Consider the following 26,334-nt stretch of genomic DNA (forward strand, 5'->3'; position numbering starts at 1 on the left):
AACAAAGCTTTTGTGATCTTGGTCCTCATAATTGAAGGGATTGAGTACAGAAGCAGGGAAGTTTCGCTGAAAACTTCTAAGCCTCCTTATAGACCACATCTAGAGTATTGTGCTGAGTTTATAGAATCTCTCCAGTGTGGAAACAGGCCCTTTGGCCCAACCAGTCCACACTGATCCACAGAACATCCTACCCAGACCCATCCCCCTAATCTACACATCCCTGAACACTACGGGCAATTTAGCATGGCCAATCCACCTAACCTGCGCAATTCGAATATCGGTGAGTCTCTGTAAAATCTTTGGGAGGTTTGTTAGAATAACTTGTGTGGCAGTGAGCTCCACTGTAAATAATGAGGCTTTAGTGAGGGTACAGTGCACATTCACTGGGATACTGCATTGTACAAGGACATACCAATGCAAAGAGAAATTTTAAAAACCTGGAATACTTTAAAACAAAAAACAATTACAAGTGGGAGGAAACCCACGACGACGCAGGGAGAATGTGCAAACTCCACATAGACAGTCGCCCAAGGGTGGAATCGAACCCAGGTCCCTGGCGCTGTGAGGCAGCAGTGCTAACCACTGAGCCACCGTGCTCTGATCACCACACTTTAGTGAGGGTGTGAGGGTCCCTGAAGGGCTTTGGCAAAAATGGTTCCAGGGTTGGACGAGGTTTTAGCTGAAAGATGAGAATGAAAAAGTGGAATTACTCTCCTTGGAGTAAAGGAGATTGAGGGACGATTTGATTAAGGTGTTAAAGATAAAGACAGGGTAAGGTAGGCAATGAAACACTAGTTCCGGTTAGTTCATGGTTCAAGGATTTAAGGTCCTGGACAAGAGATTCCGGGGAATGTGATGAAGAATCAGTGAGTGGCAATCGCCTGGAAAATGGTGCTGTTGAGAGTGAGAGTGGAGGAAGCAGGGACAAGGAATGATTCCAAAAGGAAATTGGATTATGCTTGTGGAGTAAATATTGAAACATAAAGGACAAAAGTTACAAAGGTTATAATAAATATTGATGGGAAAGCAGAAGTGAAACACAAATGCAAAATAATGCAGATGCCAGAAATCAGAAGCAAACACAGAATGTTGGAGAAACTCCACAGATATGGCAGCATCTGGAAGATAGAAACAGAATGAACATTTTGAGTCTGGTATGACTGTTCTTCAGAAATGAAGGTCTATGGTCAAAACTGAACCACAAATTTTTGGAGGGCGTCTTGTCAACAGTCAGTCTTTGCCGTTAAGGAATCATTGTGGAATCACACAGTAAATTCTGCAATCTCTAAGCATAAAGAATCATGCATTACATCTGTGTGCAGAGTTGTTAAGAAAAGAATGACCAAGACCATGATTTGGAGTTACTTCTTGTATAGACCTGAAATATGGACTTTGAGAAAGGGGGATATCCAAAGAATAGGAAGTTGTGAAATTGATTGTGGAAAAGGATGGAGCAGGTTAGTTGGAGAGAGCACCAGAACCATGAAGAACATGCCTAGATGATGGAGGAGGGAAGATTGTTGGTGAATATCATGAAGAGGCATTAAGGCTGGATTGCTACATTCTAAACCATGACAGCTTGCTGAAGGATGTGATTGAAATGAGATTAGTTGAATGTAGACAATGACGAAGAAAGAGAATGATGATATTAGACAACTTGGAATTGAAAATGCAAGACTCCTATGAGCCAAAATAGAGATTGTTGGAACAGCTCAGCAGTTCTGGCAGCATCTGTGGAGAGAAATCAGAGTTAAAGTTTCGGGTCGAGTGATACTTCCTCAAAACTCCTATGAGCAACTGATGAGGAAAGCGTAAGACTGTGAGATGTAGAGGAATGAGCAGAGGACCTGGATTTAGTCAGATTACTACCAAAAATAAAGTGGCTTCTTTTGGGAAATAAACTTGATGGTTTCGGGTTAAATGACTATTGAGACCCATCTACAGAGAGCCAGCATGGTTCTATAGACTGAATAAAATCCTCCTGTGTTGTGATGTTGCTGTGTCTGCCTCATGTAATCTTTATTTAGTGCCATAGAAGAAGGGACAACTGAGGCTCTTTTTTTTTCTCTCCTTTTGCGTCCTACAGCACAGAAACAGGCCCTTGGCCTAACTTGTCCATGCTGACCAGGTTTACTACCTGCACTTGGCCCATAACCCTTTCCTATCCAAATACCTGTCCAAATGTCTTTTAAGTGTTGTAATTGTACCTGTCTCTCCCATTCCCTGTGTCAGCCCATACATGCACCACCCTCTGTGAAAAAGTTGCCCCTCAGTTTCATTCTAAATCTTTCCCATCTCCTGTAAACCTATGTCCTCTATTTTTGGACTCCCCTACCCTTGAGAAAAGACCTCAGCTGTTAATCTTAAGACTCTACAAGGTCACCCTGCCCCCTTCTATGCTCCGGGGGGAAAAAGTTCCAGCGTCTCATTATTTAAACCAAATTGGATTTGTGCACAACATTTTGCATTTATTTGTAATCATTAACATTGTGAAATACTGCAAGCTGCTTTATCCATCAAGATTTAACACCAAATTACAAAAGGACAAAGCAGGACAGGTGACCAAAAACTGAGGACAAGAGGTCAGATTAAGGAGCAGTTTTAAGCGGCGGGAATGTGAGAATTTAGGATTGAGGCATCTGAGGGCATGGCTGCCAATAGTGGAGTGAAGGCAATCGTCGTCCCTTGACTTGAGGATGGAGTCTACTCAAGATCATGAGTTCCTGCCCATGGGAATGAGGGGACGGCAAGAGGCCAGTTTTAAACATTGTGAAATTTTGCCCTGATCACTAAGGATATAAACATGATGCATTGCTTTGTCTTGTTTCTATTCTCTTCAATCACTACACTGTATGTAATCGGGTAACTCAGCAAGTGTCAACCCTGGGATGTTTCGACCCCAAACCTCTCAGTTCCTTGCTGGTGAAATTTACCAAGGGTGTTGTTATCTCTTGTACTAACTTTGACTTTTGCACTTCCTAGATGAAGCCAACCTGTGAACCAAGTAGCTTGAAAACAGCGTAGTTCTCTGGAGTAATTTTTTTTCAAAACATTTCCATCTCCAATGAATAAAGCTCCTTTTCAAAAAGGAGCCAAACAGCCAAGATTAAACCTGAACCTGTTGGGTGAGTGGGGAAAAAGGAATGTTATTGAGACAGTTTTTTGTTTTGTTCTTCCCCAGTCACACTGAGATGCATCTAATAAAACAACACTGTACATATGGTGGGTTACTGTGGTGTGGTTAGGCAAGTGTGATCTGTGGTATTATCTTAGTGTTTTGGAGGTTAATGTTTACAGTTTCCTTAGACCAGTCTTGCTATTACACCGGAGGTTAGAGGCAAGGGAGGAAGGTCCGATGACGCTTGTTCGTTCTTGACTGGTGTTTCAAGAGAACTGAAATTGCTAGACAAAAGAGCCGGAGGTCTCTTTAGTTTACCTTCCAGCATCCTGGCAGTACAACAATAATGGAATTGTTTAAGGAGTATGTTTTAGCACTTTAAAAATTTGCTGACATGTCACACAAGTACCAGGAGATTTACAGGTTAATCTCTTAGGACTGCATGTGCATTTTACTGTGCTCTGAATAGGTTGTTTTGTTTGGCGAGTGTTCAGCTATGCTTGAGGATTTGAGCAATGATTATGTCAAAACTTATGATTTTATTTTCAGGTGCTTTAAGTCCAGTTCATTGGTAAAATATCTGGGAGTTTCTTTTTCTGACTTGGGTTGTTTTCATTTAAAGCCCAAAGGTTTTTGTGTCATTAATCTGTACAATTTGGTCTTGGCAATATGTGACTGTCAGTTCAAAGAAACAGCTTTGACATGTTTCAAGAATTTGAACTCTTCTCCAGCGAATCCAGAAGGGATGTATCTACTGGCTGGTGGTTCTAGAATCAGGGGATGGAACCTCAGGATAAGGGTATCTCATTTTAAGACAGTGAGGAAAAGAAGGAATTTCTTCTCTTGGACAGTGGTGAATCTTTGGAATTCCCTACCCCAGAAAGCCATGGAAGTTAAATCCGGTTCAATACAGAGATTGATAGATTTCTGGAGACTAATGACACCAAGCGACACCAAGTGATATGGGAACAGTGCAAGAAAGTGTCATTGAGGTGATAAGTAAGCATGATCGTATTGAAGAGGAGGCAGGCTCGATGGGCTGAATGGCCTACTCCAGTTCCTAAGTTCTTGGTGGCTAACAAGGTATGGTTGCCTTTTTCTAATTCACCCTCAGGATGTGGCATCACTAATTTTGATTTATTACTGTCACATCTACTGAGATAGAGTGAAATGTATTGTTTTCCGTGCTATCCAGACAAATCATACCTTACGTAAGTACATCAGTGTAATAGAACAGAATGCAGAATACATGTATATGGATATGATGGGCCAAATGCTCTCTATCTACACTTCTTGCTGCCTCGGGAAAGCAGCCACCATCAACAAACACCCTTCCCACGCTGGTCATAATCTGTTCCAACCTCTTCAGTCAGGCAGAAATTACAAAAGCTTAAACACATGTACCAACAGGTTCAGGAACAGCTTTTTACCCGCAGTTATTAGACTTCTGAATGGACCTCTCAAATTTCAAATCTAATGTTGATCTTGCTTTTTGTGCACCTTCTCTATCATTCTATGAACTTTGTATGGAATGATTTGCCTGAACTGCACGCGAAACACTAATTTTTCACTGCACCTAGGTACATGTGCCAACAATAAATCAAATCAAATCAAAAATCTTGAGCCATAGATAGTAAGAACTTCTGATGCTGGAGTCAGAGCTCACAGCGTGGAGCTGGAGGAATACAGCAGGCCAGGCAGCATCAGAGGAGCAGGAAAGCTGACGTTTCGGGTCGGGACCCTTCTTCAGAAAATCTTGAACCACTGCAGTTTGTGCTGTAGATAGACCAAAAATGCCCTTAGGAAGGGAATTCCAGGAGTTTCACCCAGCAGCAGTGAAGGAATGGTGATGTACTTCCAAGTCAGAATGGTGAGTGGCTCAGAGGAGAACTTGCAGGGGGTGTATCTGTTGCTCTTGTCCTTCTAGAGAGTTAGGCTGCTTGTACCAATTTGTGATGACCAGTTGTGAAATCTGAACTACCCTGCTTCGTCTCATTTTTATAGTTCCCAAATAAATATTATTGATGGAAAGGTCATTCAGTTGTACATGAGCAACTCTACAATGGTGAGAGAGAATCCCAACAGCCTGCACTGACCCTCAGAGCAGCCCACCCAAATCCAGTCCCCTACCCTATCCTGGTAACCCTGCATTTACCATGGCAAATCCATCTAACCTGCACATATTTGGACTGTGGGAGGAAATCCACATAGACACAGGGAGAACATGTAAACTCCACACAGACAATCACCCGAGGCTGGAATCGAACCCGGGTACTTGGTCCTGTTTGGATGCAGAGGACACCTGAAGGTACTAAAGGACGGGATACGATGCTCAACTCATCGATTGCCAGTTCCGACATGCCATAATGAAAAACTGTAATGATCTCCACAGAAGACAGACCGGGCTTATGACCGATAGGATACCCTTCGTCGTCCAGTACTTCCAGGGAGTGGAGAAACTACACCATGTTCTTTGCAGCCTTCAACACATTATTGATGATGATGAGCACCTCGCCAAGATCTGCCCTATGCCTCCACTTCTTGCCTTCAAACAACCACCAAACCTTAAACCGATTATTGTTTGCAGCAAACTACCCAACCTTCAGGACAACATTGACCAAAACATCATACTACCCTGTCATGGCGGCGTCTGAAAGATATGTCAGATCATTGACATCACACATGGGAACACCACCTACCACATGCATGGCAGATACTCATGTGACGTGGCCAGTGTCGTTGCAGACAAGGATGCCCCGAGGTATGGTATATTGATGAAACTACGCAGACGTTATGACAATGGATGAATGGATACCACACAACAATTGCCAGACAGGGACATTCCCTCCCAGTTGGGGAACACTTCAGTGGTCAAGGACATTTGTCCTCGGATCTTCAGGAAAATGTCCTCCAAGGCGGACTTTGGGATACACATAGTCACTGAGCAGAGGCTGGTAGCCAAATTTGGTACCCATGAGGACAGCCTCAAACGTGATCTTGGGTTCATGTTGGACTACAGGTGACCCCACCACACTGTACACTCTCTCACACAAACACACTCTCACATGCATACTCACACATTCACACAGATCCTCTCTCATACACACACACACATCCAGACACACACTCTCTCTCAAGTGCGCACACTGTCTCTCTCCACCCCCCCCACCATACTATTTCTCTTTCTGTCTGTCGCACACTCACACACACACATCTATGGGGTGAATGTGCATTTGCAGATTTGTAATTGCAAAAACATTCTGTTCTTTTTTTTGTTCAAAAAGCACACCATTTGTAGACCGTCAGTCAATGGGGCATTTTATAAATTCCTACTTTGGAAATAAAACCAGTCTGACTCCAAGTTAATGCATAGCCAGATTCTAAACAAAGTCCCACACCTAAACTGCATTGTCTGACCTGTGAACTAATAAAACCTTTAGTCATTTTGGGGCAGTGACTTGAAATAAATTCAGGAATTTGAATATTAATCCTTTCTAACTGATTAAAGATCTAACAGCCAAATTAGGTTTGTTCAATACTGCATCAGCTCTATGACCCTTTAATCTTTTGCTCCTGAATTCTGTGTCCAGTTGAAGGCTGTGAGGAACCCATGGTGTAGTCTGTCCACTCCAGGGAAGTACTGGACAACGAAGGGTACTGTATCAGTCATGTTCTTTGTCTGTCTTCTGAGGAGGTCATCAGTTCCGACATGCCACAGCGAAAAACCACGATGATCAATGAGTAGAGCATCGTATCCAGTTCTTAAGAGGCTGTCTTTCAGCACCTTTTTGGGTGCCCGCCGTGTTCCTCCTCATCCGAACAGATGTGTGTGTGCATAGGGCTTGTCCGTAGGGGATGGTTGTTTTAATATGTTTAGGTTGGATGAAGAGAAGTGCAGCATCGTGAGGTTATCCTTGGGCTTGCGGTAGAGTGAAGTACTGAGGTGTCCATCTTTGGAGATGCATGTGCCCAAGAATGGACTGATTCTGAAGGGTAGTCCGTGGTAAGTCAGATTCTGGGATGAAACTTGTTGATGTCACTATATAGTTGTTTCAGTGATTCCTCGTCACAAGCCCAGAGGAAGAAAATTTTGTCGATTGTATCTGGTGTACAGCATTATTTGAAGGTCCTGTGCGGCAAAGAAGTCTTGCTTGAACTTGTGCATGAAAATGTTGGTATATTGGGATACAACTTTGGGCCCCATGGCTGTTCTGTGTGTCTGGATGAAGAACTGGTTGTCGAAGATGAAGACGTTGTGGTCGAGGATGAAGTGGATGAGTTGTAGGATGGGGTCTGGAAATTGGCAGTTGTTGGTATTGAATACTGACGCTGTTGTAATGATGCCAACATCAAGGGGAATGCTGGTGTAGAGTGCCGAAGCACCCATTGTAATGAGGAATGTTCCTGGTTCGATTGGTCCATGGGTGCTGAAGTTTCTGTAAGAAATCTGTAGCGTTGCGACAGAACCTGGGGGTTCCTTGCACAATGGTTTTCAAAATGCCCTCGACATAGCTAGAGAGGTTGTCACACAGGGTCCCATTGCCTGATATGATGGGATGTTCAGGTGTGTTGGTTTTGTGTATCTTCGGAAGGCAGTAGAAGTCTCCTATGTGAGAATTAGGTAGGATGAGAGTGCATAGGATTCTCTGAAGGTCTGGATCAAAGGTCTTGATCAGTCTGCTGAGTTGATGGGTGTGTTCTTTTGGTCAGATCCACTGGTAGTTTTCTGTAATGTTCCTGGTTGTTGAGTGGTCTGTACCCTTCTTTGCCATAGTCCATTTTAATTAGTATGACAATGGCTCCTCCTCTGCTGGTTTGATGACTATGTTGCAATTGGACTTCAGAGCATGGATGGCGTTGCATTGTACTTGGGTGACATTCTGCGCTACCTTTTGTGAGCGCGGCTTAATAATCTGGTGCTAACGCATCTCCTGACGACTTGAGGATACATGTTGAGTCTAGGGCAGTGGCCTTCTGGAGGGGTCCAATTCGACTCTTTCTCTTTGGTTGTTGCACCACGGATCTCTCTGTCAACTGTCCCAGTTCGTTGGTTGTCTCATTGGGTTTGCTGCTGAAATCTTGGATCGTGGAAGATTTCCTGGAGCCTCATTCATTTGATTATTTTCTCGCTGTCTGTTGCGAGACCAATGGAGTCATTTTGATAGTGGGACAGAAGTTGAGCCCTCGGCTGAGAACTTCTGTTTTTCCGGGTTAAAGGGTTTGGTCAGACAGGTTAATGATGGATTTCTCTGTGGTGGTACGGGTTTCAACTGTGGTACTAGGAGAGGTTTGACTACTGCTGGTGGTGATGCCAAGTTTCTCCAACTGCTTGCTCTTGGTGTGCATGTAGGCGATGTAGCTCCGTTGCCTTGTCTGCTCAGCAGTGCCTCATAGCTGGCCCACCATATCCTGAGCGTAAGCTGAGAATATGGACTCTATCTTGATTTCAAGCTTGCGGTGTCTGCTGTAGAACTGGTGTACGAGATAATTGAGTGTGCGAGCCCACCCCAGTCCAACACCGGCACCTCCATCATGACTCCAGATTTAGTCTTTAAACCACACATTTTGTGAGTATACACATTAGCTTTTGATGGGAATTAGTTTTTTTTTGAAATATGGCATCTACTGTCTATTACATATTATCAAAGGTGCAAGATAGTGTTTGTATTTCATACTGATGGGTTTTATTTAAAATGAGATTTTATTACCAGTGCCTTTTGTGAGATGCCTGTGCAGTTTAATTGATTTTTTGCATCACATGCTCCAGAATCTCTGAGCTGGTGAACCTCTCCTGCTAAGGAATGCTGAGTGGACAGTAGTTGCCAAACTAACATAATGTGCTCCTGCTTCAGTGCCTTTTGTTCTCGTGGGTTGATCTTGCAATTGCACTTTCCTGCCCCCTTGCCCCCACCCCGTTCCCCCAACCAGGGTTTAATGAATGGTGATTCATTAGGCACATGGCCATTGTCCATCCCAAGACCTTCTGTTCAGTGAGCTAGCCATTGGGTCCTGTAAGGACAAGTGCAAGTGAGATATGAAGATGTTGAACATTGAGAAACTGGGAGACGTTTGCTGCTGGCTGTGACCTTTTTGCGGGTTGACGGTTTAGAAGAGCATTGCTGCTCACCTCTTCCAATGTAAAGATCTGCTGACTGAAAAAACAAATGTCAGTGTGCCTTCTCAGCCACTGTCATCTTGTGCAGCAGATAAACCAGGGACTGCCATGCTAGAGTGAAGGCTCCTGAGGAACTCCAGACAATGTTTAACAGAGTTGAGCACTGCAACACAAACCATCCTCTTTTTTTTCCCCCTATTGTTGGTGCTCCAGGGAAACCATTAGTGAGTGGAGTATTTGTAACATTCCATTTTCACTCTTGTTTCTATCCGATCCGATGAATTCCATTTGTCAAGAGAAAATTAAAATTACAATTTCAGCAGTCCAGGGACATATGCTTTCACACAAAGGGCAATTGGAACCTAGAACTCATTACTGCAACTAGTCTTTTTGGCTGGGGTCAATTAGGTATTCCAAAACTGAGACCAATAGATTTTGATTGCATAGACATACAGGGGTCAAATTTCGTGTTTTTAGTGCCTTTTGAGATGGTTTTTGAAGACCACTTTTTCATTTTCAGGGACTTTTTTTTAGATTTCAGAAGCTTGTTTTACATTTGCACTGATTTATTGATCAGTGATGTAGCCTTGTGTAACTCTTTTTTCAGCAATACCCAAATTAAGTAAGTGGACACGTTTTATTAAAGTTGACCAATATTAATTACAATAGTGTCCATGCGTTACTTTGCTGAAAGGTTAAAAACCCTCTTTTCCCCCCCATTTGTAGTCTCTCTCCTTGGACCCAGCCTCTTTATCTCCATACTGGACCAGACTCTGCACCTTTATCTTCCCATCAGGACAATTCACAACAATACCAAAGTAATGGGAAATTATGCTGAATGAGAGAAGAGAGCTGGTTGGTTGAATCTGGTCAAAGTTGTGCACCAGTTAGCATTTTTAAGGTGGAGGTAGATGGATTCTTGTTTGGCAAGCGATCAAAGATTAATCGGGGACGGAAGGAATGTGTAATTCAGTACACTAATTCAGCCAGGAGCTTAATGAATGGAGATGGGACTTTGAAGGATCAAAGGGGCTATCTCTGCCCATAGTTTATATATTTGTGATGATCGTGTCACCCACAAGATGTGAGGTAAATGGCAGAATGAGTGGGTCAGAGAGAGAGAGAGAGAGAGATTGGAAGGTGAGATTGGGGGTGTGCGTACATGTGGGATTGGTGTTGAACCCGAGCACCAGTCTGAGATGAAATAAAGAACTGCGGATGCTGGAGATCTGAAACAAAAACCAAAATTGCTGGAGAATCTCAGTGGGTCTGGCAGCATCTGGAGAGAGAAAAACACAGCTAACATTGAGGCTGGTGAATGTTCATTATTATGAATCATTGGCTGGTAAATGCCAGATACACCAGGGAAGACAATATTTTTATCATTGCAAAAGATGTTCGGTTATGAAGTGAAATGTCTTGGCTAATAATGAAATAGTTAATGATTAACTGATAATGAGACAGGTTGGATTGTGGACTGAGTCAATCATTCACCTAGCAGCACTCTCCTTTCATAGTGTAAACATTCTTGTGAATTGGCCTGATGAGCACTAGAAGGAAAGTTTCAACAAAATGTCTGTCTTTTGTTTTTAACACAATACATCAGTCTGTACTACCAAATGACCACACTGTACTTGGTGTATAAAGTATGTAACCTCACATGGAAGATGAGTTAGAAGAATTCAACAATACACTCCATAATTATCATCGCTCCATCAAACGTCCAGCGACACCTTACAGGGAAAGCATTCATTTCCTAAACACCATATGAAACAGACATAAGGTAGCAACAAAAGTTAAATCTGTCACTCACTTCTATGTTCAAAAAGCGATCACAATAAAAGATGTTCTCCATGGACTGATAAAGTCAGAGCTCAATGAAAAGGGATTTCAAGACCAGCAAGCATAGATTTAAGGTGAAAGGAGAGAGATTTACAAAGGACACGAAGGGCAACCTTTTTACACAGAGGGTAGTTCGTGTGTGGAATGAACTTCCAGAGCAAGTGGTGGATGCGTATACAGCTACAATGCTTAAAAGATATTTGGATAAGTACATGAATAAGAAATGGAGGGATAAGAGGCAGGTGCAGGCAGGTGGGGACTAGTTTAGTTTGGGGTTATGGTCGGCTTGGACTGAACGGTCTGTTTCCATGCTGTACGATTCTACGTAATTCAGTTTGTGAGATGTGACAGTACAGAAACACAAATCTTTAATGCCGCACAATTTTATTTAGTTGACAGTATTCATCACAATAGTGTCCATGCGTTACTTTGCTGAAAGGTTAAAACACATCTTTCCCCCATTTGTAGTCTCACTCCCTGGACCCAGCCTCCTTATCTCACTACTGAACCAGACTCTGCACCTTGTACCGGAGCATCATTTACAAAGTCAAGTACTGTTTCTGATGTTTACCTGTCAATGATTTATAATGCTGGCAGAAGTCTCAGACTCTCATTCAGGCTCTGTATCCATTGACAATCTCTTTCAATCTCTATCTCTGTCTGCCTCTCACTGACCCACTTATTGTGCTGCATACCTTGATCTTCAGTACTTTTCTCTGGAAAAACTTACTAATGTTCCAGTTTTTTTTTATATTGTAAGGTTTGATGTTTAATTGTGTTTGACTTCTTCATGAGATTTCAGAGTTTGTTTTGAATCTTTTTACATCATTTAATTTGTATGGGGGCATGTGTTACTGAACACGGTCAGCTGCTGATTACCTGGAGATTTGGTTTGGTGACCACTGGTGTCTGGAAATGAGTAATTTCTAATAAATAAATGTAAACTCACTATCCAGACCATGATGAACTGATGTATCTGATGAGCTTGGATGTTCTCTTGCTTTCTGAAAGTACAAATTGCTTATATCCACAGACGCAGTCCTTGTGTGATTAACCTTATTGGTACATGAAAAGGGAAAAGCTCTCTGCTTTTAGTAACTATGCAAGCTATTCTGAACATCATCCAAATTGTGGGCAGACACCGGTACTGTCAGCTAGTGTGGGTCACTGTCTGGGATTAGTCTATGCCACAATGGAATGTGATTAATTTCTTCACTCTTGGGATCAGTGATGTCATGGGCACAAGTTGGCACTCCTTACCTATCCCTCATTATTGCTGAGGAGCTAATGGTACATCACCTTAAACTTACTTCTGGAGGTTTTATGCAATTTAGAAACCCTTCCAAAGAGGGGACAGCAAAGTGGAAATGCTTGCTGCAGAGAAATATCAAGGCTGGTAGAGAATAGAGATGGCCAGGAGGCTAGGAGAACACCCAGTTCAGTGTGAACTGTGCTTCAATGTTTTATGGAAAACTAAATTAGTTTTCTCTATGACATGGCATTAGTCCATTTAGTTTCCTCTACCATTTGTCTTCCTGTCATCTATTTAATGGAAGTGTTTCCTGCAGCTTTCTGCTCGTTAAGGCCTCCAATGGAGAATGGAACTCCCACTGTAGCTGAAGAAGAAATGCTGGTTTCATGGTGACTCTGGACAAATATTTTCTGTTGTTTTGATAACTGTTTGTCTCTTTTAACAGAATGAGTCATCTCTTTGTTTCACTCGTTGCTTTCATCATAAAACTGGCAGCTGCTCAGGGCTTTTCAGATGGTGAGTGTGGGGCTTTGTTTGTCCATCTGACTATAGCTACAATTGTCTGTGTCTGTCTGTCTGCCACTCCACAATCCTTCTCCTCCCCTCAACCCTGGGCATTTCATTCCTTCTTGGATTGTTCCTCAGGTTTGAGGACCAATTGCTCACTCTCCAGTGGCCATCATTCAGGGAGTGGAGGGTTTGGCCTATGAGCAGAGAAGCTGAATACACTGGGGCTGTTTTCCCTGGAGCATCGGAGGCTGAGGGGTGACCTCCCAGAGGACTATTAAAAACATGAGGGGCATGCATATGGTAAAAGTCAAGGTCTTTTTCCCCAGGGTAGGGGTTTTCAAAACTAGAGAGCATAGGTTTACGATGAGAGGGGAAGAACTTGAAAGGGACCTGAGGGGTAATGTTTTCACGCAGTGGGTGATGCATCTATGGAATGAGCTGCCAGAGGAAGTGGTGGAGGCTGGTACAATTAACACACTTAAAAGGCATCTGGATGGATATATGAGCAAGAAGGGTTTAGAGGGATATAGGCCAAATGCTGGCAAATGGGACTAGGTCAGATTGGGATGTCTGGTTAGCACAGATGCATTGGGCCAAAGGGTCTGTTTTGAATGCGGTATGACTGTAACTCTTGTGTCCTGATCTCTCTGCCCCATTATGGAGCAGGTGCTGCTTTTAAAGGGTTGAGTAGATAGCATGCTTGAAAGGGTACAACATATAAACTATGTCCCAACTTTGTCTCTAACCATTCCCAAAGTTATCTCCCAAAGGAACCTTGTACATTTTGATCGATCATGAGCCGGAAACTCTGAAGTCCATGAGGATGTTTGAGCTCTCCCTAAAATGATTCTGCTGTCTTGGGAATTTTCTGCAATGACTGAATTCTGTATACAGTAGCTGCTTAGGGAGTCTGGTAATGGATACTTACCAAATCAATTAGATCGTCTAAATTGCACGTCTACAGAACACCAGGATCTCTACTGATGTTAATCCAGTTCCCTCACACTTTATCAGTATCTGTGCAAGAACAGTGCAGTGATTCCCTGTTCCATGTCTTTTGCAGGTGATTTGAAGATTGAATGTGTGAAAAATCAGATCACGGTGAAGTTTGGAGAAGATCTTGTTATCCGCTGCTGCCATCACTTTGTGGATGAACCCAGTGCCATTACTTTCAGTTGGATGAAGATGGAGACTATGGGTGTTATCTACAATTATACAATGAGCCACAGCAGCCTGGAGGAGCAAGAGCCCAGCTACAGAGACAGAGTCAAGGTCTTTGACAACGAGATTCCAAAAGGGAATGTGTCGCTGAGATTGAGGAACGTGACTCTGTCTGACTCGGGTATCTACAGACTCTCCGTTGCCACACGATCCCAAAGCACTGAGACGATGGTTGCTGTGGGAGTAAGAGGTAGAGACCAGTGAAATGTCCTCTGATTTATTCGGTACACTGGACTGAGCCTTATAGCTACACCGACCCTCCACCAGCCTAACAACCCAGAGAGTGTGTGCTGTACTGAGTTTTCCTGTTGATATCTTGAAGACTTCAATCAGATCAAAGGCCTAATTTGTGTAATCTCCACTCAAACATAACCCCTCAAGTCCAGGTATCATTCTTGTAAACAAATGTTGTACTTCATCCAAGGTCTATATACCCTTCCTGATATGGCGCACAGATCTGCTCACAGTACTCCCACTGGGGACCAGCCAGGGTTTTGTATAACTACAGTATAAATCGTACATCCTTGCACTCCAGTCCTCAAGATTGTAAAGGCCAATATTCCATAAGCTTGTTTGATCATTTTCTGTACTTGCTTATAACATTTTAAAGATCTCTGGACCTGAATCCCCGAGTCTGTGTAGACATTCACTGTATTGAACTTCATACTAACTAGAAAGTACCCTGATCTACCCATATCCAGTCCAAAATGATAACCTCACCTTGCTTACATTGACTGAGTAGAGGCTTTATAGAATAACAAAGCAGCAAATAAAAATCAAGAGAACAGATTTCCAAGTCTGCCTGGAATTGATGTCATTACAGTTCTCCCCTGTTTGACTGTAGCAAAGAACCCAACTTCTTGACACTATATAAATGTGCAAACATCAATTCGAATCAAATAATCATGCTTTCAAATTGGAGAATTAGGCATAAAATCTAGAAAGCATTCCAGTGTCTATGCTGAGGGAGCACCGCACAGTCGGAGGGTCAGTGCTGAGGGAGTGCCGCACTGTCGGAGGGTTGATTCTGAGAGCTTTGAAAGGTGGTGCCGGTTCTAATGGCGTCAGGGATATTTATATTAAAAAAAAAGTGACGGGACATGAGCTCAGATTCACCACAGAATAGCTTAAGACCAGGCAGAGAATGTTTGGAGGTGTTGAAGCCGTATTAAAGGGCTCCTGGGGCTTGGATGAGCCATAATTGAGATGATTACCAGGTACTGGGTACCCCACGTGGAATGGAAGAGACATGACAGATGTTTGCTCTTCCCTCACAGCTGTAGGTGCACAGCCGGTCATCCGCTCGTATGTTACTGATCAGGGCTTCTCCAAACTGGTATGTGAGTCCTCGGGATGGTTCCCAGAGCCCACTGTGATCTGGGAGAATAGCCTGGGGGTGCAACTGACACAGTATGCGCACACGGAGACAATCAATGGGACCGGTGGGTTTCTCCACATGAGGAGCACGATTGGACTAGACCACGGACCGATCAGCAATTACACCTGCACCATGATGGACCGGCACCTGAATGAGGCGGTCTCATTTGTTTTTGTTGTTCTGAGTGAGTATTGTATACTTAAATTGTGTCTGCCTCCTTGTGAGGATCCCCTGGCAACTGCAGTGAAGACTACACCAAGCCACAGACTGTATATTGCCTGTCAGTTCCCATTATGAGTGAGGAGGACCTGCTGTTTGTTGTTGGAGCTGGAAATGTTCCGAGTTTGCTGACAATACGAAGAAGCCACAATTAAAAACATCAGAACTCCGAGCAGGAGGAGGCCCACACCCCATAATCTTTCAACAAGTTACTAATAAATTAAAAATCTGTCTGTGCCTTAAATTGTTGTTTGCTAAATCAGGAATTACTGTGTGTGAATGCCATGGGGCTACAAAGTCAGATTACTTGAATGTTTCTGATGGAGTTCAGTTTTACTTAATGTGAGGCAGTGTCACATCATCCACTTTGGACGCAAGCATGTTGATAGCAAGCAATCCAGGGAGCAGTGCATTTTCTAATCTGCCAGTTCAGTGATGTTATTACATACACATCTGGGCCAGGTAGGAGTTGACCCTGGGTCTCCTAGTTCAGAGGTAGGGACACTAACACTGCACTGGAAGAGTCCTTGGGGTCTGCTTTTGTTCCTATTCCTAGCAGTGTTATCTCACACAACCAAATAACTTTCCCACTACCAGATCACTGACTGGAGTCTGCTTTGTTATATTTTCTAATCAGCCTGCTCAGAGATGTTATTACACATCTAGAGCTGGTAAGGCTTGAACCTGTGTCTCCTGGCTCAGAGTGAGGGACACTACCATTGCTCCACGAGAACCACGTTTTCTATGTTCTAACCCTGGGGAATAGTCTGAATATGTAGATCAGCTGAGATTTCATTGCGCAGCTAACTTGAGCAACTGAATGGCCAGCACATTGTATATTCATTTTATTGTATGGCCACAATTGGTCAGTATATTATACAGGCATTGGGCAGTCAGTGATGGGAACAAGAATATTTTTGGTGTGAGGAATGAGCAGTCTTCAAATTTGGTATTTTTTTTTTCCAACCACCCTGTAATTGACAGCAATCATAACTTGTCTTAACCACAATGAAAACTGGAGGGAGGAAGGAAGGAACAGAAAGGGAGCCCAATGCCAATCCATACTCTGGTTTCAGTTCCAAGACTTATTGACTGATGGGGGAGTCCGGTTTTCTTTTTTTTTGTGTGTGTAGCCTATATATATATCAAGGCACATAGATGGAGGGAAGGCTGCGTATAGTAAAGGTAGCTGCGAAGAGTTGCAGAGACTGCCACGGCTGATGTGGAATTATGGCAGATTTTCTGCAATAAAATTCTAGTGGCCAAGGATTAGACGTGAGGTTCACATACCACAGGTGATGTTTTAAAGATCACCTTTGAGAAGGATGGAAAGCTGGAAAGATCTTGGTCGATGAAAGGCAGAGTCACCAATGAAGTTCTGAAGATGACTGGGGATACACAAGAGTCTGAGAATTGGAAGGGTGCAGCGATCTTGAAGGTTTTGGAGCAGAGGAACAGTTTAGTGATTAGGAGTGCTGGGGAGGGGGCACATGGAAGAGCTGAAGTCTAGAGAATGATTTGAAAACCATGATGAGAATTTCAGAATCAAGATATTGCCAGGCGGGCAGTCAAAGTAGGTCAGCAAGCAGACGGTTATGGCTGGTTGGGATATAAGAGGAGTTAAGACCCTAGAGTTTTGGATATGGCTTTAAAATATTACAATAATATTAAAATAAAAGCTGCTGCTGGAGTGAGGAAATGAAGGTAAAGTGAGGTGAAGAGGGCAGCTCTTTGAGATGGTGATTGAAACAAAGGATGAATTAAATTCTCTTTCTTGTCGCCAAACTTATCTAGCTTTCCATTGAATCTACTGTGTACAAAGCACCAGAGCAAATTCAACCCCATTGTACTTTTTTATCTTCATCCAGTTCACGTGGAAACCAACTAGTGAGCAACCAGGCAATGTGGAACTGCAGCAAGTCCTGATTTAGCAATCAACAGACATCCAGTTGCGTTCCGGAGAATGATCACCGGAGCCGAAACGTTAATTCTGCTTTCTCTCCACAGATGCAGCTGGACCTGCTGAGCTTTTCCAGCTATTTCAGTTTTTTTATTTACTCATGTGACTTGGGCATCACTGGCTGAGTCAGCATTTATTGTCCATCCCCAGTTGCCTTTGAGAAAGTGATGGTGAATTGCTGTATTGGACCATTGCAGCCCACATGCTGTAGGTAGACCCCCAATGCCATTAGAGAGCCAATTCCAGCATTTTGGCCCAGCAACACTGAAGGCATGGGAACATTACCCCCTGCAAGTTCCCCTCCAAACCACAGTACATCCTGACTTTGGAATAATTTTCCCATGTCTCTGCTGCCCATGTCCTTCCAGTTGAAAGAGGTCGTGGGTTTGGAAGATGCTGTCTGAGCATCTTTGGTGAATTTCTGCAGTGCATCTTGTAGATGGTACACACTTGCTACTGAATGTCGGTGGTGGAGGGAGTGGATGCTTGAGGATGCAGTGCCAATCAAATGGGCAGCTTTGTCCTGGATGGTATCAAGCTTCTTGAGTGTTTTTGGAGCTGCACCCATCCAGGCAAGTGGGGAGGATTTCATCACACTGCTGTCTTGTGCCTTGTAGATGGTGGATGGGCTCTGGGGAGTCAGGAGATGAGTCACTCGCTGCAGGATTCCCAGTCTCTGACCTGATCTTGTAGCCACTGCATTTATATGGCTGGCCCAGTTCAGATTCTGGTCAATAATAAGCCCCCAGGATATTGATAGTAGTGGAATTCAGTGATTGTAACACCGTTGAATGCGGTGGTTAGATTGTCTCTTGTTGAAGATGGTCTTTGGCTGGTTAAACTGCACTCTGTCTGTCTGGCTGATCCTGATTAATGCTGAACTAACATTAGGAATATTTTCTTCAACTTCCTGCTCCTGTTTGTTTTTTCTCCCAGTTGCAGGATCGCCTTGGAACATCGTAGTCGGGACGGCTGGGACCATTGTCTTTTCTGTGATTTTGGCTGTTTCAGTTTACTGGAGTTGGTAACAAGATAGAAGAGTAGGTATTTCAACCCATACTGGTCAGCTGTCCTATAACATGCAGTCAGTTAATAGCGGCTGGAGGAAGCCATTCAGCCTCTCAACTGCATTCTACCATTCAGATTGTGACCAGTCTGCATTTCAAATTTATTTTATCTGCAGTGGTTCTGCATTCCCTGATACACTGAAGCAACAGAAAATCGATGCCGTTCAGTGTTGAAAAAGTTCACGGCCCCCTCAGAATCCACATCGTTTTGTTAGAGGGAGGTCCAGGCACCCCTCCCCTTGGTGTGAGGAAGCACTTCCTGATGTTAGCACTGAATGGCCTGCCTCAGATTTTATGGTTTTCTCCACCTTGTTCTGGAGTTACCACACCCCAAACCTGGCATCATCTCTGAGTGAGTTTTAACCCCACTGCAAAGCCACTCCAGCGTCGGCAGTTTCTACCAGTTCCCACTATCTCTGAGAGAAAATCACCTCTGTCTGTTTCCATCCTCGAATCTTGTTATCATTTTAAATACCACACCCACAAAACTCAAATTATTACAGGGTTTGACCATACATTCAAGACTTTCAGCCCCTGCATCGTTGAAATGACTCTGTGCTGCTCCCTTTCTCAGAAGTGGAGCCCAAAACTGAACATACTGATTTATTCATTGACAAATGTCAAACTTGTTCCTCAGTTAAATCGAGGTTTACGTGTTTGCCTTTGGGCATCCTGGAGTATTTCAGGAGGGACATCTGTGAGGGATATCAAACTGGTGAATTGAGCCCTGTGTTGGGTCTGTGGATGGAGCTTGATTAGTCAGCACAGCGTTTTAACTTACATTGTTTCTGGTTGCCAATGGATTCCTTTTACTGTATGTTGTATACATTAAACCACAGCTTAAATATTGTGAATGTTTTGTGAAGGACATAGTAGCATAGACTTAGTATAACTGGAATAATTCACATCATGGTTTCTCATATTGGGACACTGCATGTCGAATGGGTATTAATCCCTGTTTTCATTGACAGGTTTCCCTTGTGTGACTGTCCCTGAAGACCCTGTTTGTTTAAAGGACATACCTGGTACGAACACAAGATGAGATGCAGTGGTTGGAAGGAAATTATTTCTGCCCAGTACACAAGGGCACGTTCTGCTTCTTCCTTGAAGACGCCGGAGCCAACAGAATTCCAGCACTCTCTATTTCCTGAGTGCGGTTCTTCTGCAAAATTAGTGCCTTTTTTTTAAGAAAATGAGCTTATTTTTGCACTTTACAGTGTGGCCTCAGCACTGTGTGTGTGTGTGAAATTTTAACATTAACCATGCTTACCACAGTGATGTTGACAAACCCAAACCACTTATAATCAGGAGCTCTGCAGCTCAGAATGATGTGATTTGTACTAATCCGTGAATATCTGCTTTCCCCTTACCATCCCAGTTGAGGATATGAGGCTCTACCATTCATTCTGTTTATCATGTTAAAAACTGTGTATGACTTATCTCAGTTCATGTAGGTTTTTGAAAAGTCATGGACTCTATGCAACGTGATTCCCTTTCCACTGAGCATGAGCTAAACTTGCAGAATTCTAAAAGCATTGAAGTAAATTCTCCTCTGCCTAGGTTATCTTGGAGAGCTCTGGGATAGAGCTTCAACGTTAACAACCTTAGCTTATTTGCCAGCCTTATAAGAACCATGGTGCTTAATTTTGTAAATGCTACACCCTTCCGGACTGTGGGAATTGCTGCTAAGGATTTATAACATAGGAAAAGCTAGTATGTGCTATATAAGACCAAATCCCACTGTAGTGCTCTCTCCCTAAAATCTTAGAGCGTTCTCTGCTGCAGATCTACCATTCCCTAGAATGACATACTGTAATCGAAATGTCTGTTCCAGATGCTGCCTCTTGCTCTTAATGACTATTTGAGGCTGCACAAATTATTTTAACCCCATTCAACTGCCAGAATGTTTTTCAATCCTTCCGACATTAACTCCAAAGGGAGTCATGATGTAGTTGTATTGTCACTTTGGTGAGTAATCCCAAGCAGCATATTAATACTCTGGGAATGTGGGTTTAAATCTCGCCTTGGCAGATGGTGAAACTTTAATCAATAAATTTGGAATTAATAGTAAGTCTGTTGGTGACTATGAAGCTATTGTTAATTGTCCATCTGGCTCATCAGCTTCCAGTTAGTAAAGGAAATCTGCCATCCTCACCTCGTCTGGCTTACATGAGGCCCCAGGCCCTCAGAAAACTGACTGACTTCAATAACACCAGACGAGCCAGTCAGAATCAAAGAAGGGGCTGGAAATGGAGATGACATGCACAGCCCTGTCAAACCTGCAAAGTTAATGCCTCAGATAACACCATCACTATTGTCCCACAGGCAGGATAAGCCCAGCAAAGGTGGTGACACAGTAGCATATAGTCAGGAGGGAGCTGCCCTGCCAATCTTCAATATTGACTCTGGATCCCATGAGGTGTCTTGGCACTTGCTCAGTAGTAACCTGCTCAATGACATCCAGTTTGGGTTCCGCCAGGGCCACTCAGCTCCAGACCTTATTACAGCCACTGCCCCCACAGCGAGACCCGGATCGGTCCCGGTGTTCCCGCAGTTCTTGTATCTTTGCCCAAAATGATAACTTAGTGCAGAAGCACCATCTTTCACAGTTCTCCCACCTCCTGAGACTGCAGCTCTGATGAGTTGTTTTCATGCTGACCTTGCACAGTGCTATTGGTTTTGATGAGTTACCTATTAATACACCACATCCTCTTTTATATATTTGTTTATAAGATATTGATATTGTTGCCTTGTCTAGTATCATTAGCTTGCCTTATTGAGCACATATAATTCTTGGACTTCATACCTGGGTGAAGTGCGAAACTAGACACTAATTTTTTTTTTCTCTGAGAAAAAGATTTATTTACCCAATACTGTGGTGAAATATATTTGCCACCTACCAACCACCCCAGTGTCGCATCAATCTCTAACAATGCATTAGGGACTTAATTAAATCATGCCCTTTATTAATATAATTAACATTGCATTAACAATTTCTCGGTTACCCTGCTCTGTGTCGATGAAATACAAAACAGCGAGTCTTAAAACGGGATGCTTATCATGTGTGGGACTTTGAGATTTACTCTGTTTGAAGAAGTGGGAAGGAGGAATGTTGAGCAGATTGCAAAAGATCCCTGAGTCATTGCCCTGTGTTTGTGTTCATCATGACCATCGTACCAGAAATGCAGGCTTTATTCTTGCATGCTGCTGTAACAGTCCAACATTTGGAAATGAGGAACAGGGAATGTTAAACACTGCTGTAACTATCCTAATATTATAAACTTGAGAAATACGAGCAGGAGTAGGCCCCCCCTTGTTCCTTGCGCCTGCTCCACTCTTTGATAAGAGGTCACACACTATCTCTATCGCTTTCGATTCCCTTAATTTCTCAAACTGTCAATCTCAGATCTGAAGGTATTAAGTGGCTAAGCAGTACAGCTCCTGGGAGCAGAGAGTTCCAAAAATTCGCAATGCTTTTGAATGATCTTGTGCCCTTGTCTCCTAGACTGTTGGGAATAGAAACAATTGACTCTACTGGCCTTAAAGCCTCATTCTGCAGCTCCTTTAACTTTATTCGTCGTCTTGTTCTGTTCCATTAGTACTTCTGTCTGTTCTATTGATTGTACTTTTCGTTCTCTAGTAAATAAGCATTTGGTGCATTTGCATTTCTTGCGTAATGAACTTTATATAACTAAAGATCCTTAACTTGTCCTGCACTACTGCACGTTGTGTTGATTTGACCGTGCATCCCTACTGATTTGCACATTGCAGATTGTCAGTTCCACATTTCTTCCTATGATGTGGGGCTGCTGCATGCTCATGGGCATTTTGAATGTTGCACTGTTTTATTTGCTCTTTACTGTGAGGCGATTCAGTTCTCGTTCTTTCTCCCTGTTGTATTCTCCGATCTCTCTTTTCTGTAGCCGCTTCCCTGCTGAAGTAAACCGTCCCTGTTCACACAGTGTAACCAGCCGGTTCATAGGTTTAGATAGTGACTGTAGAATATCACAGCGCAGGCATGATCTCGTGTTAGGTACTTGACAGATACTTGACCCTTAAATGTTCTATTTACAGACTTCTAGCAGGCATCTAATAAGTCTTATGAAAGACTGTCGGCTAATGTTGTACCTTATGCAATTGTTGGCTGGTTATTCAGCTCAGACAACACCAGGGTATAGTCCAACCTGGTGTTGTGTGACTTCTGACTTTGCCCAATTCCAGCACCGGCACCTCCACATCAGGTCATTCAGCTGGTGAAGGTGTTAGCTGAGCCTTGGGAGGAAAGTAGGGTGAGCGGACAGGGAACCTAATTTATAGGACGGGACTAGTGTCCCACAGAGATGTATGTTGAGGCCTCAGCTATTCACCTATTCTTTAAAGGAGGCAGATGATAATGTAGAAAGCTACAATTCAAATCATGCTGATGACACAAACAGTGGTGGCAGTCACAGAGATAGAAACTTTGAATAAACAAGAAATATTTGTGTATTTGGGGCAAGGGACAAAACTGGGGAAAAGGGATTTTAATGTCAGCAAGTGTACGAACAGTAACTTTGGAGCCAAATTGAATCAAAGTTATGTAAAGCTAAAGTGGTGACACTTCAGAGAGACTTGGAGCCAGGCACCATATCGAAGCCAGGATTCTATAGCTTTGGATGGAGTGCAGAATGTTATCATGACCACACTGATATCTGAATTACAAATGTTAAATTACAAGGAGAGAACATATAAACTGGGGTTGTATTTTCTGGTTCTTAAAAGGTTACAGGGCTATTTCATCGAAGCTATCAAGGTATTTGGGTGAACAGTTAAAGAGAGGCAATCTGTGCCAACTGAAAAGACAGGCACCTCCCAGATTTTGAGCCAGAACTTTTCAGGATGTAATTTGGAAATATTTCTTCATGCAGTGAGTTGAACTTCCTTCCGTAATGGGAAACTGATGGTGAATCAGTTGCTCATTTTTGTGAACCATGTGTTCAGAGAAATGAGGTGAAGTATGAGATGCAATATTGGCTTCCTGATCCGAAGAAGGTTTTTTTTTAAATTCATCCATGGACGTGGGTGTTACTGGCTGCGTCAGTATTTGTTGCCCAACCTTAACTGCCCTCTGGGTAATTAAGAATCAACCACATTGCTCTGGATCTGGAGTCATATGTAGGCTACAACAGGTGAGGATGGCAGATCTCCTTCCCTAAAGGACATTGGTGATCCAGCTGGGTATTTTCCTCCTCTGACAATCGGCAATGTTATCCTGGACATCTTCGACTCATTTTTTTCAGACTGCTACTCAAATTCCAGCATCTGCTATGGCAGGATTCAAACACAGGTCCTCAGAACATTGTCTGTGTCTCTGAAATTAATAGTCAAGCAATAATATCACTAGGCTGTTGCTAACCCTGTAGGATGGTTTTGCTGTTGAAGGAATGAAGCAAAGGTTGTTTCCTGGGCTTGCAAGACTGACACATGAGGAGACGTTGAATCAATAAGATTGAATTCGCTGGAGTTTAGAAGAATGAGGGGGATGGGGCCTCGTAGAAATCTATAAAATTCTAACAGGACTGGACAGGTTAGATGCAGAAAGGGTATTCTCAGTGAATGAGGAGTTCAGAGCCATGGGTCACAGTCTAAAGATATAGGGTAAACTATTTAGAACTGATATGAGGAGAAATATCTTCACCCAGAGAGTGGAGAGCCTGTGGAATTTTATGCCACGGGAAGCAGTTGAGTCCAAAACATTGAATGATTTCAAGAAGCAGTTGGATATAAAGGGATCAAAGGATATGGAGGAAAAGCAGGAACAGGCTATAGAGTTGGATAATCAGCTGTGGTTATAATGAATGGCAAAGCAGGGCTGAATGGCCTACTCAGAGATAGTAAGAACTGCCGATGCTGGAGTCAGAGATAACACGGTGTGGAGCTGGAGGAATACAGCAGGCCAGGCAGCATCAGAGGAGCAGGAAAGTTGACGTTTTGGATTGGGACCCTTCTCCTCCTGCTTCTATTTTCTATGCTTCTATGTTCTATATTGGATCTACAGAATTAGATAGGAGAACAGGTCTAAAGCAGCCAAATGAAATAAAGATACAAAATGCAGTGAATTAGCAGGTGAGGTAGGATCAGGTAACATCAGAGTTAATGTTTTGAGTCAGTGTGTTTTTTTTTCAGATTTTCAGCAACTGCGGCATTTTGCTTTTGCAGGCTTCATCCAAAACCTGTGTAGAAGTCATGTAACCTAATATTGAACGTAACATCTGAGATTACGAGGATGGGCTCCAATTTCTCAGGCTCTTCCTTATGGAGGTGAAATGTTTCTTTAAGTGTCAGAAGTCACACAACACCAGGTTATAGTCCAACAGATTTATTCGAAATCCCAAGCTTTTGGTGTGCTGTTCCTTTGTCAGGTGAACTGGAGGAAGTGTACAGGCACCCGCCACTTCACTTGTAACTTGGTGTATTGTGACTTCTGACTTTGTCGACCCCAGTCCAACACTGACACCTCCACATAATTTCTTTAAGTATAGTTACCTGTTTGAACAAAGCAAGTATTTTGAGTTCTCCAGAGTGTTGTGATTGTCTTCCAGTTTTCTAGATCCTTCATCATTTTTGTAACCCCTCTCCAGGGCAGATATTCACCCTTTACCTCTGAGATTTCTGGATTTTTCCAATCCTGACTGTGTGTTTTTGGAACATGTGTATCTGCTAAAAGTTAACTGTGTGCTAACAGACCAAGATCTCAATATGGTTTGGTTTTTGAGAGCTCCTGTTCAATATGAATCATAAAGATTACTTAAACACTTTTTAATGATCAACATAGGACAAGATTCTCATAGCAAGATTTCTCTAGAAGGAATTTGGAGGGATAATCCAATTATTAGTTTCAATCTTTCAACTTCGCAATTTGTCATAGGAAGCTTCTTTATTTGTTGGGCCATTGAAGGACACTGTTAGCATGTGATGCACAGAAAGAGGCCAGTTATTAACAATTGAATAGACTTGTGTTGTTCATTTCCCCAGAGCTTGGAGGCCTGGGTGTAAGTCCCACTTGCTCCTGACGTGTGCAGTAATGGCTCTGAACAAGTTGATTAGAAAAGATGGAAGTTGTTTTTTTTAAATCTGAAATGTGTTCCTAGTGATTGGCATTGAACACAGCTAAGCAGTTAGTGTGGATTGGAGACCTTAGAAGAGGCTTCGCAGTGGGGTTAAAAATGTGGATTGGATCAGTGCTTCAGTGTCTGACTGGTCTCTGGATTGCTATTCGATGGTTTCACGATGGCACTGACTTTGACGAGTTAGTATAACTAATTCAGGTCAGTCATATACTGATCAAATAAATAAAAATTCCTAATTGAACATTATTTAATTGGCAGAGAGTGAATAGACTCAGCACCATTTCAGTCCTAGTTCCAGGCTATTCCACAGGAACTTGTTCATATTGATGTTTGTCCTTGTACGCTGTGAGGGGACATTGGGTTCAGGGATTAGTCTCTTGGAGTTTGGCTGTTGCACTGAATAAGCTGAATTTGATGAGCCTGAAGAGTGACATCAGGTCATTGTCCTGTAGATAGTCCTCCTCGATAGCCCTTGTATGTGTAAGTGCCTGAGGGAGGTGTCTGCACTCTTTATTCCCTGATCCCATCAATGGTCCAGTGACT

At 43.0% G+C, this 26,334-nt stretch overlaps 1 protein-coding gene across 6 annotated transcripts in view; it reads left to right on the forward strand.

Annotated features, from left to right (window-relative positions):
- The window catches only part of LOC109918052 (butyrophilin subfamily 2 member A2-like), a 28,316-nt gene extending 7,563 nt beyond the window's left edge, over positions 1–20,753 (forward strand). For 2 of the 6 annotated variants that reach the window (XM_048600723.1, XM_048600726.1), the window contains exons 2-4: positions 12,773–12,843; positions 13,901–14,248; positions 15,336–16,336. In XM_048600723.1, coding sequence (XP_048456680.1) covers positions 12,773–12,843; positions 13,901–14,248; positions 15,336–15,733 — 817 coding nt within the window. In that variant the 3' untranslated portion in view covers positions 15,734–16,336. Of the gene's footprint in view, positions 1–2,982; positions 3,126–12,772; positions 12,844–13,900; positions 14,249–15,335; positions 16,337–18,551; positions 18,656–19,653 lie in introns of those variants that run through there. The other 4 variants (XM_048600724.1, XM_048600725.1, XM_048600728.1 and 1 more) reach the window with 4 other exon arrangements.
- The last annotated feature ends 5,581 nt before the right edge of the window (positions 20,754–26,334 follow it).

This window comes from Rhincodon typus, chromosome 9 (genome assembly GCF_021869965.1).
Source record: "Rhincodon typus isolate 14 chromosome 9, sRhiTyp1.1, whole genome shotgun sequence".
Lineage (NCBI taxonomy): Eukaryota > Metazoa > Chordata > Chondrichthyes > Orectolobiformes > Rhincodontidae > Rhincodon > Rhincodon typus.